Genomic DNA, 16599 nt, shown 5'->3' on the forward strand with positions numbered 1-16599 from the left:
CGGTTTATATGGCAGCTATATCAAAACATGGACCGATATGGCCCATTTACAATACCAACCGACCAACACTAATAAGAAATATTTGTGCAAAATTTCAAGCGGCTAGCTCTACTCCTTCGGAAGTTAGCGTGCTTTCGGCAGACAGACAGACGGACGGACGGACGGACATGACTAGATCGTCATAAAATTTTGCGACGATCAAGAATATATATACTTTATGGGGTCTCAGACGAATATTTCGAGTAGTTACAAACAGAATGACGAAATTAGTATACCCCCCATCCTATGGTGGAGGGTATAAAAATGTTGTCCCATATTTCGTTGTAGTTTTTCTTTCTGAATTTTTTTTTTTATTTATTTTGGAAAATTCTACAAATTGGTACCATCGAGCTTTGGTGGCATTGGAATGATATAGTGTTGAAAAAGTTAATGGGATTTATTAAAAATAACAAAGAGTTTCAAAAGAAAACACCCCTAAATGATTTTTCTTTTGGGCTTAGCTACTACATGTGTCAAGAGATCTTATCCGGTGTTTAATTGTTTTAAGAATGTCATACGAGAATATGGGTCACACAAAAGCTCAAAGGTGAAGAGAACAACTTCTCTATGATGTAATAAACGTGGGGCTTATACAAATGCTAATTTTGCATTAAAAATTTAAATTAAAATCTATGTAGGGATAATATTTTGGTAAAATTTCGCAGAGAAATGAATATTTTGACAAAATTTTCTAAAGAAATGAAATTTTAACAAATATATCTTTATATGTATATGAAAATGAATTCGTGTTTGTTTGTGGGTTTGTAAATTTGTTTGTTCTGTATAGACTCAAAAACGACTGATCCGATTTCTTTGAAATTTTCACAGATTGTGGGGAGTGGTCCGAAATAGCAATAGGTTTTATATTTTTTTGTTATCGCAAGGGGAGCGGACCCTCCCCCTTACCCCAAAAGTACCACACAAAAATATAAGTGGACCTATGAAAGGTATTCAAGACAGTATGAAAGGTACTCAAGAGTAGAGTACGAATTTCATATAAAAAATTTGGTCCAAGTAGTGGGGGGCCCCCAACCTCAAACCCTCCCAAAATAGATTATATGAACGACAATATGGGGCTCGAATGAAAGGTATTCGGGAGTAGATTACGAATAGGGTCGATAAGGAGGAACAGGCCCCGTTACCCCAAAAACACCACCCAAAATCAAGGTTGACCGATCGGCACAATATGGGTATCAAATGAAAGGTATTGGAGAGTAGAATACGAATGTGGTACATATCAATATAGGACTTAAATGAAAAGTATTCGGGAGAAGATTACGAATGACATAAAAAATTATGTCTAAGTATTTGTGGGTCTCCCCAACCTCAAAAGGCCCCCCAAATGGGTAATCGATTATTGCTTTAAATGAACTCAAATGAAAGGTAATTGGGAGTTAATTCCGAATACCTCCGAAAATCGCCTCCAATAGTTTATTTGACCAATTAAAACAATGGGGTATCAAATGATAGAGTGCGTCATTCATATATGTGCTCAAGTGGCAGATGGAGTGTGACGCACAACCCTCATATAGACACCTTCCACCAAACGGCTGTATACACCAATCATGATAATATGGGATTAAATTAAAGGTATAAGGCTGCGGATTACGAATCTGATGTCTTCATTCTGCTCATATATCTAGTCGACCACCTCACCCTAAAACAGTCAATCAATCATAATGACCTAACAGGATAGTGTGATAGAAGGAGTTGCAATCCTAAACGTTAAGATTGCAACCATTTTTAGCTCACCGATAGACAAGGCCAAACGACGTGCTGCTGGGCAACGCTTTTTTGTTCAAAAATTTTACAATTAAGAACTATCGCCACCGCACTGAATATATAGACTGGCAAATTAGTTCTTTTCCACAGAAAATCGTTTAATATGGCAATTTGATTTAATTTAAAACCAGTAAAAAAACGTCTTTGGATACCCACTACCTCGGTTATATATGTAAACCACCTTTCTTTCATAGTCCGGTGAAAAATGCATAATTTATGCCCCCATAGCAGCTATATCGAAATATGCTCCGATTTGGCCCAAATTCGGCACGGACATTAAGTGGTCTAATAAGTACAACTCATTAGAATGAACATTAAACAAATATACTTTTTTTACACTTTTTTCTAAAGCAAGCTAAAAGTAACAGCTGATAACTGACAGAAGAAAGAATGCAAGTACAGAGTTACAAGCTGTGAAAAAATTTGTCAACGCCAACTATATGAAAACTCCGCAATTACTTTTTGGGCAACCCAATATGATCTTGACTTCTTGAGCCTCTAAAAACCGCAATAATTATCCGATTTGGCTGAAATTTTGTAAAACGGCTTCTCCCATGACCTTTAACATACGTGTCGAATATTTTACTTCTTCAGCCCCTGCGCAATTCTTACTAGATTTAGCTGCAATTTTACACAACGACTTCTGCTATGGTCTCCAATGTTCAATATTCTTTTATCCTTTGTTTGCCTAAAAAGAGATACCGTGGAAATAGCTCGACAAATGCGATCCATGGTGGAGGGTATATAAGATTCGGCCCGGCCGAACTTTGCATTAAATTATATTGAAATTGGTATCAAATTAAATTGAGAGTAGAAAGCGAATCTGATATCCAATTGTGGGACTAAGTGTTTCCTGTGTCACCTCACCCCCAAAAAATCCCTCAAATCGCACATATTTTCCGACAATGGCAGTATGAATCTTAAATGAAAGGTCTTTGGGAGTAGAGCGCGAAATTGACTTCCACATTTGTGACCAAGTCTCTGGGGATCCACCACACCCTTAAACAGCACTTTTACTTATTGTGGTTTAAATATTAGGTATTTGGGAGTAGAAAAATCCACAGGAAAATTGTCAAATGAAATTTTGACAAAATCTCCTATAGAAATGAAATTTTGACAAAATCTCCTATAGAAATGAAATTTTGACAAAATTTCTTATAGAAATGAAATTTTGACAAAATTTCTTATAGAAATGAAATTTTGACAAAGTTTCCTATAGAAAAAAATTTTGACAAAATTTCCTATGGAAATGAAATTTTGACAAAATTTCCTATAGAAATGAAATTTTGACAAAATTTTTACAAAATATTTCCTATTAAAAACTAATTTTGGCCATAGAAATAGAAATGTAGGCAAAATTATCTAAAACAAACATGTTTCAATTTTTTTGCATGTTAGAGCCAAGAGCATTCAATCAACAAAAAAAAGTTTTCAGAAAAATTGCTATACAAAAAAATTTTATAAAATTTCACTAGAAATAAAGTTTTGAAAAATTTTCCTAAAAATAAAATTTGACAAATTGTCTAAAAAACAAACTTTTGTTTGTGGTGACAGAATGGTGTATTCATTGGGTAATTATTAGTCGTCCCGGGGGAGTCCATTTAGACATGAGGCCACCGTAGGGCAGAGGTTAGCATGTCCGCCTATGACGCTGAACGCCTGCGTTCGAATCCTGGCGACATTTGTAAGGAACTATGCCGTTTGAAAAAATGTTATAGCAGAAATGTTAAAACTGCTCCCCAAAGAGTTGTCGCACTGCCGCACGCCGTTCGGATTCGGCTATAACAAGGGAGCTCCTTATCAGTGAGCTTAAATTTGAATCGGACAGCATTCAATGATATGTGAGAAGTTTGCCAATGTTCCTTAATGGAATGTTAATGGACAAAATTGCATTTGCAAGCTTCCCCATGCTACTTGAAGTATAAAAAAACAACTAAATAAAGTTTTAAAATTTTTCTTTTTTTAAAATACATTTATTTTTTTTAATAATACAAATATTTAATATAAAAATATTTTACAGTTTAGTTTTTGTTTTTCATTTTACGTTTTACCATAAAATTTAGCTATAAAAATTTATAAAAAAAAGTTTGTATATATAGAATAACTATGTACTGGTAAATATCATTGAAAAAATTTTATTGTCTATGGTTTTTTTCAAAAAAAACACATGCAAAGATTTTGGCAAATTCATTTGAGCATTACGTATTATTATTTTTTATATTTGTTCATATATATAAACAAATATATGTAGAAGTAGTCAAGTGTAAGGCATAAGTTGTTTATTTTTTAGGAATTTTTGTAAAGTTCCTTAAGGACTTTTGTTAGTTGTTTTTTAAGTTTAGTTTTTCAAGACACTGGTGTTTATTTATTTTTTTTTTTTTGTTAAAAGTTTGAATAAAATATTTCAATGTTTTGTTAGCCCCTAGTTTATTTTGGGGCAACAAAAAAATAACAATTATTTTTTTAATTTAAAATATAAAATCGTAGAAAATTTTTGTGTATATTAAAATGAAACATCTTAAAATGTTAGTTTTTTTTAATAATAACAATTAAATGATACATAAGGTAATAATTTAAAATTTAAATACAATTTCATTGTCAAGTGTGTACAAGAGGGATGGAGTTTGAAATTATGGATAAAAAATCCATTTTTATATATTGTACATAAATTGAAATACATAAAAAGTAGCAGCTGTAGATTTTGTGAATATTAAGGGAATTTTTAATGTTTACATTGAAAAATATATATCTAAGAATTTTTCATTTCAAAAATTAAAAACTGGGGTATGTTCTTTCATTGAAAACAAATCTTTAGTACATGCAAAACCTTCTTGATTAACCATTAACAATTAATTAAAATGTTGTTACTCGAAAAAAAATTATTAAAATCTTAGCATTACAAACATATTGCACTGTAAAGGGGGAAGAGGGAACTCAAGATTATTTTATTAGTTTTAACCATATTCAAATTCGAATTGGTCTGAAAACTAATGATTCTTAACGCCTCAAATATTCTAAAACTATCTTTTAAAGTATGAGCATTTTTTTTCAATTTATATTGAAAATAATAGAGAGAATTATTTTGCTCAAAAAATTGCTATTGTTAGTATTTTTTAATCATTGAAAATACGGTTTTTTTATAATATTTAATATTGACCAACAATCAATCTGGGACCCCTCTATTTTGGTAACTAACTAAAAATTTTTTAAATTTTTTGTTTTGGGTTAATCAAGAATAAAACAAATTTAAAATCTTTAAAAAACAAGGAAAATTTCTTTTATAATTCCCTAAAAAGTATATCATTCTTTATACAAAAACAAAAGAAATGTCTTTACCTTTTGAGGGGATTGGTTTTTCAAACGATGTTAAATTCATGTTTAACATATTGAAAATTTTAAAAATATTGCTTAGAGCTAGAACTTTTTACATTTTTTATTAATTGAAGGCATTACAATTAACATGAAGGAAAAAAAGAAACAGTATGGGTTTTTTTTATTAAAGCCAATACGTCTTGAATCTTACATATTCAAGGTAAGTTGTTTCGTTGTTTTTTAAAAGCTGTGGGGAGAAAGAGACCCATAAGACAAATTTAAATACTCACTACAAATAAGAGAAGGAGAAGGATATAGATAGCTCAATATTATTTTGGTAAACCACGTTTTTGAAGGCTTTGAAGAGAGTTTAACGGTCTATCCTCCTAAATTTCTGTCACTTAAAATGAGCGATTTTTGTATTTAAAAATCAGCTGATTTCATTATGGAAAAACATATGCTTGAGTTAGTTGAGTCACTTATTAGTGAGACAGACAGTAAGATTATTTTGAAAGAGCATAAGAATATCAAAAATTCAACATTTTTTGTTGGGCAAGAGTAATGCCAAAGTTAAAATTTTCTTCAAAGGTCTGCTGGGCCTCAATGTATCAATAACAAGGCAATCATAGTAAATTTCAAGCTATAAAATGGCCTCATTAAGAATTTGTTACCCAATTTGGAAGCCATAGTCTGGGGTTTATTTTAAGGATTGTTAATAATATGATTTTCCCTTTTTTTTCTCCCATTCTCTCTCTCTCTTTCTTTTACTCTCTTTTTATTTCTTCTTACCCTCTTTTCTTTTGTTCTTAATTTCATTCCTTCTCTCACACTCTTATTTTTGCTCACTCTCTTACATTCTCTCACTCCCATACATTTGGTTACTCTCTTACGCTCTCTTACATTCCTACACTATTTTAAGTTCTCTTTTTCTCGCACTATTTTTTTCCCATTCAATTTGGAAGTCATTGTCTTGGGTTTATTTTGAGGATTGTAAATAGTAAAATCTTTTCCCTTTTCTCATTCTTATTCGCACACTTCTCTTATTCATTCTTTATGTTTCTCTCACTCTTTCTCTTACTCTCTCTTCTTTTCTATTTACTTTCATTACTTCTCTCACTCTCTTACATTCTTTCACTCTCTTATATTATCTTACTCTCTTACGCTCCCTCACCCTCTTACATTCTCTCATTGTCTTATATCGTCTCACTGGTTTGTTTTAGCACTTTCTTTATCCTGCATTGTTCCTTCCTTTTTCCTCAGTCAGTTTAAAACAGCGATGTCCACAATGAAAATGAGACTGTATGTGTGAAATACTCTCCTTATGTATTTTTAATTCTCTCAATATGTAAAAAATCATTTTTGGGCTGAATGATTGGTGTTTTGCAAAAATAAACATAAACCAGGAAACCGGAAATGATTGTTTCCTTTCCATGCGTTTTTTAAAATCATTGTTTCTAAAATAAATTCAGAAAAACTATGCGTATACCCGTAACCGTCCACATGTTCATTCGTAGATATCTCAATAACGACTGACAAAAAGAGCACAAGAATGCGTGTGACTTGCCATCACCGATGCCTTGAAGGGTTGGACATCACTGGTTTAAAAGCCATAGTCTGGAGTATATTTCAAGGTTTGTAAAAACTTAAATTTTCCTTTCTCAAACTTTTTCGCAGTTCCCTTATTCACTCTCTATCTTTCACTTATTCTCTCTTTTCTCCCTCTTAGATTTCTTCCCTCTCTAACATTCTCTCACTCTTTACATACGTTCGATATCTTACATTCTCCCGCTCTTTTACATTCACTCACTCTCTTTAATCGTTTCACTCGTTTTGTTCTCGCACTTACTTCATCTTTCGCTTCTCTTTCTTTTTTTCGGAGTCAATTTGGAAGCTATAATCTGGAGTTTATTTTAAGGATTGTAAAAACTACGATTTTCCATTTTGTCAATCTTCTTCGCACATATTCGTTGTTCACACTTTATCTTTCTCTTAGTCCCTCTTAATTTATTTCTTTCTCTCATCCTCATGTCTTTTTTACTTTCTTTCTCTTCAGCTCCCTCTTATCTCGTTTTTTCTTCTGTATCTTTTGTTACTCTGTTTTTCTCTATCTTTTCCTCTCATTTGCGCCTTATCTTTCTCTTTTTTTTACCTTATTTCCTCTTTCTTTATTCAAAATTGTCTTGTGGCTTTCCACTCGGTATCAAAGTGGTGTCTTCTTCCTTGAAAACTACCTTCAATTATTTTGCGTCGATGTTGTCACAATATTATATGTCTATATATATAGTGGATATATATATAGAAATCCGACAATTCGAAAGGTTTTGTAAACTCTTTGTAATGTTGAAATATTGCTTGCTGTGCCATTGTGATATTTTATCGCATTTAGCTCTTATGCTTATTTTCTCTCTCTCTTTCTTTCATCCTTCTTTCAGTCTTTTTTCTTTCTTCTCCATCTCTCTTCTCTCCTTCTATCTCTCTTTTCTCTCTCTTCCTCTCATGCTCCTCTTAACTTTTTCTCTCCTTCTTTACCTTATTTCCTCTCTCTTTACGCAAAATTCGTCTTATAGCTCTTCACTTCTGTTTTGCATCAAACCAAATCACCCTTGTTTCTTTCCTCGAAAATGGAGTCCTCTGCTACTACCTTTAATTATCTTGTGCCAATGTTGTCGCATTATTTTCTTTCTGTCTATATTTGGTCGAATATTTATAGAAATCGGACATTTCGAAAGGTTTTGTAACCTCTTTGTAAGGTTGAAATGTCGCCGGCTGTACCACGGTGACATTTTTCGGTGATTCAACACGTATATCGGGCGATAAGGCGCCCGAAAACAAACCTGTGGTGGGTGAAGCTGCGGAAGGGCCACCGGCATTTATATAAAGTGGGGGTCTGGCTGGTGGCTTATTTGCTGCCGCTGGTAACAATTTATAAGCCCCTGGAGGAGTTAGAGGTGATAAAGCTTCAACATTATAGGCCTGTGATATGGAGGGAGCTGCAGTTGCCGCTGCAACATTGACCCCCGCCATAGATGTTGCTGGTGTTGATGTTTCTATTTGATTTAAATATGAAGTGGATTGACTTAATTTAGCATGTTGCACATTGTGATTAATGGGAGAATTCAAGGGTTTCGCCTGAGCCGCCGACATGGAATAATGTCTAGAGGTATTCAACGAATGTGATGACAATTTGGAACGTGCTGGTGCATTGTTGTTGATATAGTCCCCTGCCGACATTTCTTCCACGCCGCTGCCTTGATGCGTTTGTCGTATCACAGGACCATCTAATGACGATTCCAGCCATTGTTTGGGTTTGGTTTTCTTTTGGCTCTCTGAAGTATAAGAAGTTATGGAAATTTCATCCAATGGTTTGAAGGGTTTCACTTGCGTTACATTAGGCGGATGATTGGTGGTGGCTAATGCTGTTGGCGGTGGTGGTGGTGGTGGTGCATTCAGCGTGGTGTTATAATATTGGTTGTTATTCAGCATATCACTGGAGTATGACTTCACCTCGGCAGAGACCATTCCCAGGGCCGTTGAAGTGGAGGGTTGTATGTTATTACCAGGAGGTAGATTGCTTTGTGACCTCCATCTTTGTTGGTTTTGGTTTTGGTTTTGATGATGATGATGCTGTGTTGATGTTATTGGCTGCATATAATCCACCGATTCCATTGACATATAGGAAGGAGCCAATGATATAACATCCATGGAAGGGGTATTGTTGGCCAAACGATTGCTTAGATTTGTTTGTGATGCCAAACGCTTTTCCCTACCCGCCATTAGCTGTTGTTGGGGCGATGTTATGGGCGATATATACTCTTTGATATTTTGACTGGACTTGATGAAACCCCCACCCTCATTGTGGGATACATGATGAGTGGTGGGAGACAGATAATACTTATCACACTGTACAATTATGGGCTGCTGTTGTTGGGCTTGGCGATGCAAGGTGGCCACATTGTTGGAATTTAGGGAATACAAGGAAATGTTATCCATAGGAGCTAATCCAACACCACCACTACCACCGCCGCCATGAGGAGGAGTCAACAACAGATGTTGCTGTTGAGGCTGCTGCGGTAGCTGAGTATGCAGAGTAGAGGTGGTGGGAATTTGCTGGCCTTGATGCTTTGGCGACTGCTGTTGATTTAGAGATGTTTGAGATGTAATATGATGATGTTGCTGCTGCTGTTGCTGTTGTGGCTGGGCCTTTATATAGCGACCATATTCCTGTTGTTGTTGGTGTTGCTGCTGCTGTTGGGTTGGCTGCAATGTGGTGTAATAAAACTTTTGTGTGGCATATTGCAAATGTGGCATCAGTACTTGATGATGCTCCATATGCTGCTTAAATAAATGCCGCTGTGGATGATGATAATGATGTTGTTGCTGCTTATACAAAAGTTGCTGTTGATGTTGCTGTATTAGCTGCTGGTCCATGTGATGCTGCCTTATCATTTGTAATGTGGTGGTCGACTGTTGAGTGGTACCTGCCACTGTAGCTGAGCGTTTCTTGAGTGCTGATTTTGCATTGTATTGCTGTTGGGCTTGGGCATGCTGCATAGTCATGGCACTTCCACTGCCTACAGCTCCTCCTACCACACGACCCCCAGAGCTGCTGGCAGCACCTTCCGAGTGTGTAGACAAATTATCCTGATGCGGATAATTGTCATATTCCGAAGAACGATTCGAAATCTCCGATTGTCTGCGATACAAGACATTGTGATGATGTTGTTGATGATTCTCTTTAGCCGCCAAGGGTTTGCGTCTTAGTATGGCCTCTTCGCCGCTAATGCCTTCCAAAGCCTGCTCCTGCTTATATTGCAAAGCCAAATCCTGTATGAAATCATTGAAATTCATATACTCAAAATTGCCATTCAATATTTCCGTTTCCTGTTTCTGCAACTGTTGCAGCAACCAACTTTTCTCATTCAACAATTTTTCCAATTCTATTTTACGTTGCTGGAGATTTTCCTTTTTTTCTTTCGCCTCATTGGCTCCCAGCGTTTTCTGCTGGGATGCATTGGAAGTTTCACTGGTGTTCGCGCTTGAGTTGTTGTTATTGCTAGTCTGTGCCTGCTGTTGCTGCTGCTGTGTATTACGCATTGTTGTGGAGCTTGTTGCATTGTCCTCTTCATCATTTACCAAACTACTTGCCATATTTAGGGACTTTCTATTCGCACGATTTTTCTGGCGGCTATTCTCTAGAGAATCCGAATTTGTTTTCAATTTTAAATGCATTGGCTTTTGATAATGATTTATCAAATCATCCCAGACATGGCAGACGATAAATGATCAACAAATGAGTTTAGAATGTGAGTAAGATCACCAGATAGCGCCTCATTATGCACCATAGCCCTCATTTTTCATCTAAATATCAATTGGTCCCAATTGAATTGAATTTTTAGTTTTGTTTTTGAAACCCCTCGCCTATTTTTCTTTCTCTTTCGTGCCCTAGAAATAGAAAAATCAGGCATTAAGCTTTAATTATTATTTTTAATTTATTAAAGATTTGTTAGTTTTTGTTTTTGGGTTTTAGGACAAATTATTTACATGCAAAATAATGGGAAGATTGACCCTTTACCACTAAGTGTTTCGGTTTTTTGCTTCATTCGAAAAGGAAAATAACAGCCAGGACATGATTTTGTCTCCAACAATGCGCGCATACACAGCAGCTTTAATGCAGCTAGTTTTAGTCAAATAGCAGTTTTTTACATGCTTTTGGTTTGTTGTTAAGCACAGCATAAAAAATACGCATAGGATTTTTTGTTAAGGATTTTGTAATTATTTTAAGTTCATATATTCTTAAATTTAATACTTTTTTTCCTTATTTTCAGGATTATGTATTTTAGGTGCATGTGATACTGCGTTATAAGTTTGTGCTTCTTTAGGTCATTCAAAAATGATGCTCTTAACATTTTCTTTTCAATATTAGGATTTCTATCTTTAAAGTTACATATACACATTTATATCATGAGCAAACATCTCATTTCTGGCAAGAGGAAGAAACTTCTCACATATCAAAGAATGATGCTCGTTTAGCTCTTTATGAGGGCGTTCTATTTTAATTAAAGCGGGGGTATTTTGGGAAAGGGGTACACCCGGCAGTGGGTATCAATTCTTGCTCTACCCCCCAATACCTTTCATTTAAGCTCCACATTGACATGGTCGGTAAATATGCCCGATTTAGGGATGTTTTGGGGATTGGGATGGTCCCCGGAAAATATATCAGCAACGTGCTCTATTCTCATATATCTATATATTATTTATTTGAACCCCATATTGCCATTGGCCTCAAAATTGGATATAAAATTCTTTTTCTAATCTCATTTAAACTCCTTGTTGAAAAAGTCACCAAATATGTCCGGTTTGGGGTACTGGCCCTAAAAACTGTAAATATTTAGTTCCACTCTCTTTACGACCCAAATTGTCTTCGTGAGCAAATTCGTCCTATTTGGGGGTTGTTATGGTGGTGGGACGTCCCCTAGACAATTGGTCCCTAATGTTTATATCAGATACGTGGTCCACTCCCAAATACCTTTAATTTGAGCCCCATTTTTTCATAGTCGGCAAAAATGACCGGCTTGGGGGGTGTTTTGGGGGATGGGCGGCCACTCAGTAAGTTGGCCTTGAAAATGTATATCGGATTCGAGTTCCACACTAAAAACCCCCTTTGAGCCTGATATTGCAATGGTCAGAAAATACTTACTATTTGGGTGGTGTTATGGAGGTGGGGTGGCCCCATACACTTTTCCCAAATATTGATATCAGATTCGTGGTTTACTCCCAAAGACCTTTCATTTGAGCCCCATATTGCTATAGTCGTAAATTTGTCCCCTTTGGGGGATGTTTTTCGGGAGAGGCGGCCCCCCCAAACACTTGGTCCCATATTTGGATATCAGATTCTTATTCTACACTTAAATACCTTTTATTTAAGCCCCATATTCCCATGGTCAGTAAATAGCTCCTGTTTGGGTGGTGTTTTGGGGAAGGGGTGGACCCCCAGAAATGTGGTCCCACATGTGGATATCAGATTCGTATTCTACTCGCAAATACCTTTCATTTGAGTCCCATTTTGCCATGGTCGGTAAATATGTCCGATTTAGGGGTGTTTTGGGGGTGGGGTGGTCCCCCTAACACTTAGTCCGACGATTGGATATCAGATACGTTTTCTTATCCTAAACACCTTACATGTGAGCCCCATATTGTCGTGATTGGTCTAAATATATGTTTGACGGGTTTAAGGGTGAGGCGGCCCCCCTAGGTACCCCATCCGAAATTTGGATACCAATTTTTTATTTTTAGGGAACTATATGAGAGCACACAAAATTCCGCTCAAATCGCACCATCCATCTCTGAGGTCTGGCATTTCTGAAAATTAGGGTAAGGGGGTGGGTCCGCCCCCTTCAGATATCAAAAAATTTAGTACCCTATTTTCACCACGGGATCATTATGCACCATCTGTGAAAATTTCAAGAAAATCGGTTCAGCCGTTTCTGAGTCTATAAGGAACACACAAACAAACAAACCTACAAACACAAATTGATTTTTATATATAAGATCCATATATATTTCGTTACCTCAACCCGTATAGCGGTCGTAAGGCACCCGAAAGCAGACCTGTCGTGGGTGAAGCTTTCGACATTTGGCATTTATATAAAGTGGGGGTATGGCTGTTGGCTTATTTGCCGCAACCACTGCCAACAATTTGTATACCCTACACCACTACTGTGGTACAGGGTATTATAACTTAGTGAATTAGTTTGTAACTCCCAAAAGGAAGAGGGATAGCCTCATAGTATACGGATCGACTCAGAATCACTTTCTGATTCGATTTAGCTATGTCTATCTGTCTGTCCGTCCGTCTGTCTGAATGTCTGTCCATGTTAATTTGTGTACAAACTACAGGTCGCAATTTTCATCTGATCGTCTTCAAATTTGGTATGGGCATGTTTTTCGGCCTAGAGGCAAAGCCTATTGAAATTGGAAAAAATCGGTTCAGATTTAGATATAGCTTCCATATATTGCAGTAATAATGCAATAAAACAGTCATTTATTAACCGATTTTTTTGGCAGGAAGGATTTTCTAATGACTCTCGATATTACTGGTAAATTTCATAGATATCGGTTCAGATTTGCTGTAGCTCCCATATATATGTTCGTCCGATTTCCAGTAATACAGCAGTAAAATGGTCATTTGTTGACCGATTCTCTTGAAATTTGTTGGGAAGCATTTTCTTCTGACTCTCACTATTACTGGTGAATTCGATAAAAATCGTTTCAGATTTGGATATAGCTCCCCTTTATATTTTCGTCCGATTTGGAGTAATACAGCAATAAAATGGTCATGTGTCAACCGATTCTCTCGATATTTGGCAGCAAGGATTTTCTTATGACTCTCAATATTACTGGTGAATTTCATAGAAATCGGTTCAGATTGGGATATAGCTCCCATATATATGTTTGTCCGATTTGCAGTAATACAGCAATTAAATGGTCATTCGAATACCCCAAGTGTGGCCCAATTTCTCGGCGCAGGCAGTGGTACTCGAAGACGAGCGTTATGGGATTCGTTGTACGGACCCCACTAACCCAGAATCAGCGAGTTGAATCTGGAAATAAACAGGGTAGTCAACGAACATAATCGGAATTTGTGGCTGGAACACTTGGAGCAATGTAACTTAGGCATCGGTTTAAGGAAGCTGTGATCTACTGTTAAGTCACTCTCGAACCCCGGTACACGGGATGACAGGACCTCAGTCACTTTTGGCAATGTAACCCTGACTGATCCGAAGAGATGCGCCAACTGTCAATTAATTGTGCATCCTGAGAGTGACAGGGCAAGGAGTAGAGTAGTGACAGGGCAAGGCCATTACAATTTACCGTGGGCGAAGTTGCGAATGTCATCCGAGGCGCCAAATCAACCAAGTCGTTGCACCCCGACAGTATCTCTACATTATGTTGAAGAATCTGGATTTAGCTAGAGTTGAGTAACTTACTACTGTCCTCTACCTGTCTTCGAACACTCCAAAGTTCCCGATGTCTGGAAAATGGGCACAGTGATCCCGCTACTGAAGCATGTAAAGCACCCGAATTTGGGCAAGTCGTACAGACCGATCTCCCTTCTCCCACCAGTAGCTAAGACGCATAGCAAAACAACTGCTTTGCATACCATCAGCGCACACATTTGCCGTGGCACTGGACCTATTCAAGGCCATCGCCAACACGTCCCTCCAGCCAGGCCTGAAACGCTTGGTGCGAATTATCTGTGTGGTCGCCATTCTTTTGTAGAATTTAGGGATAAGAAGTCGAAGCACCGTAGAATGAAACAGGGAGTTCCCGTATCCTCCATTCCACCCTCTACCCAGACAGCATAGAGATCGTATCATATGCGGATGATTGCACGATCATGGCATCAAACCCCCCACCCATTGTTGACATCTGCGATAGGTTTAACGTCTACCCCAACGAACTTGCTTCATATTTCGCTGCAAGAAATCTGAAGATAGCTGCCACCAAATCTTCAGGGACATTGTTCACTACAAATACGCGTGAGGTGAATGCCGAGCTGACTGTGATGGTCGAGAAATGATTCCGACCATCAAGTGTCCCAAAATACTTAGTGGCTGCTATGGCAGTCGCGGACAATCAGTGGTATCGAGCGGAGAGTCTCAGCTAGGGGTCGGGCGGCACCGGCTCTTGCACAAATGCTGAGTTCCTGTAATGCTCGATATGACAAGGCAACTTTAAATTACCTACGGCCACCCTGTTCCCACGGCGGTCGGTCCTTTGCAACGGAACGAATTTGCTCACCTACTGGAGCTTGAAGAGGTTCGCCACCTCCACATGAAAATGTGGCTACAACAACAACAGCCACCGGGTAAATGTGGCCCTTGGAGAACGACCGCCACACATGGCACCAGCCAGTGTAAGCCTGGCTCAATTGTGTTTCGGCAAATGCAGCCGTCTAAACTGCTATAAAGCTAGGATTGGTGCCAACGTACGGGATGTATACCCTGATTGTGACCTGGAACCACACGTCACCTATTTCACTGCCCAGCCAAACCTACTCGACTCTGACCCAGATCCCTCAGCAGAACCAAGTAGACAAAAGAAAGAACATAACACACAGCCAATAAAACAACAATTAAAACCCGTCCTTTACAGATATAAATTAATGTAAAAATGTTATGTATAGTTAACAAAATAAGGCAAATAAGTAAGAATTTGCTTTATCTCAGTCTTGAAGGAATTTCCCATGAACCATATGAAAAAAGCACAAATATTTCAATATGCTATGGTGGTGGCCGACACTATAGTAAACAAACCAAAATGAATGCCAACGTTTTCCAACACTTCAAGAAATTCACCATCCATCCATTCACATATCCACACCCCTAGCACCAACACAGAGTACGCCTGCTAATATAATTTATCTAATCTTAAATTTTAATATCTTATACTAAGAGAAACAAACAAAAAAAACTTAAATAAAAGAGCTTACCCTTGACTTTATACATAGGCTTCGGTAAGACAGTTGCTATTGATGATTATGGTGATGATGACACCAACTTTAAATATACCATGGAAGGTATTCTTTAATCAAAAACCAACACTCACACAAAAGCAAAACAAGAAAAAAATTCTTGGCAGAGCTGCATAAATAATTTATCAAACACACATCTAAAGATGAAATAGAAAACAAATACAATTAAATATAGCAAATTTATTGATTAAATCGACTTCCATATATACCTTTTTTTAAAACTCTTAATTTCTGCTGCTTTAAGTTTGGTTTCCCTTTTTTGTAGTCATACACACATATATACAAGCTTTATGCATCAAATTCAAGCCATTGAGACATATTTCTTCTTTTTGTATTTTAGTTTTCAAAGAATAATGTTAATGGTTTGTGAATTTAACAACATTTTCTTTTCGTTTAATTCTTTTAACAAAAATTGCAATTAACAACGTTAAAACAACCATAGAAACTAAAAACACATCTAAAAATTAATAGAAGCAGCTAGCTGCAGAAAACAAAGTCGCGTTAGGATTTTTCCAAAGTCGTTGGCATTTATTATCGGTGCTGAGCAACGATAATAATTATCGCTTTTGTTTTTACTAATCGAAGCGCATGGGTCGTTTACATAAAGAGAATTTATGCGGTTTTTTTTAATCCTCTTCGCAAGGTGGATTTAATAAGGTGATCTCACGCGCGTTAACAGACGGCCAGGTTTGACGGTATTTAAAAGTCTGATTTTTGTTTGCACTCTTTCTCACTTATTTTCAACTCATTTACGCACACAAATTTCTTTGTGTATGTTGGCAAATCGTGGATCTGCTTAAAGACAAGATGGCGGAAATGCTCCATACGATTTGTAGTTGTTGTACACATCAGACCATCTTTAATAATTTCGCCAGAACAAGTCAGAGGTCCTGGATAGAATTGCCGTTGTACTGGAGAGTTATCGATATTTT

The 16599-nt window shown here is 36.9% G+C and overlaps 1 protein-coding gene across 1 annotated transcript; it reads right to left on the reverse strand.

Moving 5' to 3' along the window:
• Positions 1 to 5289: 5289 nt before the first annotated feature.
• LOC106094710 (G-box-binding factor) lies at positions 5290 to 16123 on the reverse strand. The gene is made up of 3 exons (XM_013261950.2): positions 15877 to 16123; positions 15626 to 15804; positions 5290 to 10575 (listed from the first exon to the last, which is right to left on the reverse strand). The coding sequence occupies exon 3, from the start codon at positions 10360 to 10362 to the stop codon at positions 7777 to 7779; it is 2586 nt and encodes an 861-aa protein (XP_013117404.2). The 5' UTR covers positions 10363 to 10575; positions 15626 to 15804; positions 15877 to 16123; the 3' UTR covers positions 5290 to 7776.
• Positions 16124 to 16599: the final 476 nt, after the last annotated feature.

This window comes from Stomoxys calcitrans, chromosome 1, assembly GCF_963082655.1.
Source record: "Stomoxys calcitrans chromosome 1, idStoCalc2.1, whole genome shotgun sequence".
Lineage (NCBI taxonomy): Eukaryota > Metazoa > Arthropoda > Insecta > Diptera > Muscidae > Stomoxys > Stomoxys calcitrans.

Excerpts from the sequence above, each read along its gene's own strand:
- LOC106094710 (XM_013261950.2), bottom strand. The coding sequence starts at position 10,362 with ATGCATTTAAAATTGAAAACAAATTCGGATTCTCTAGAGAATAGCCGC.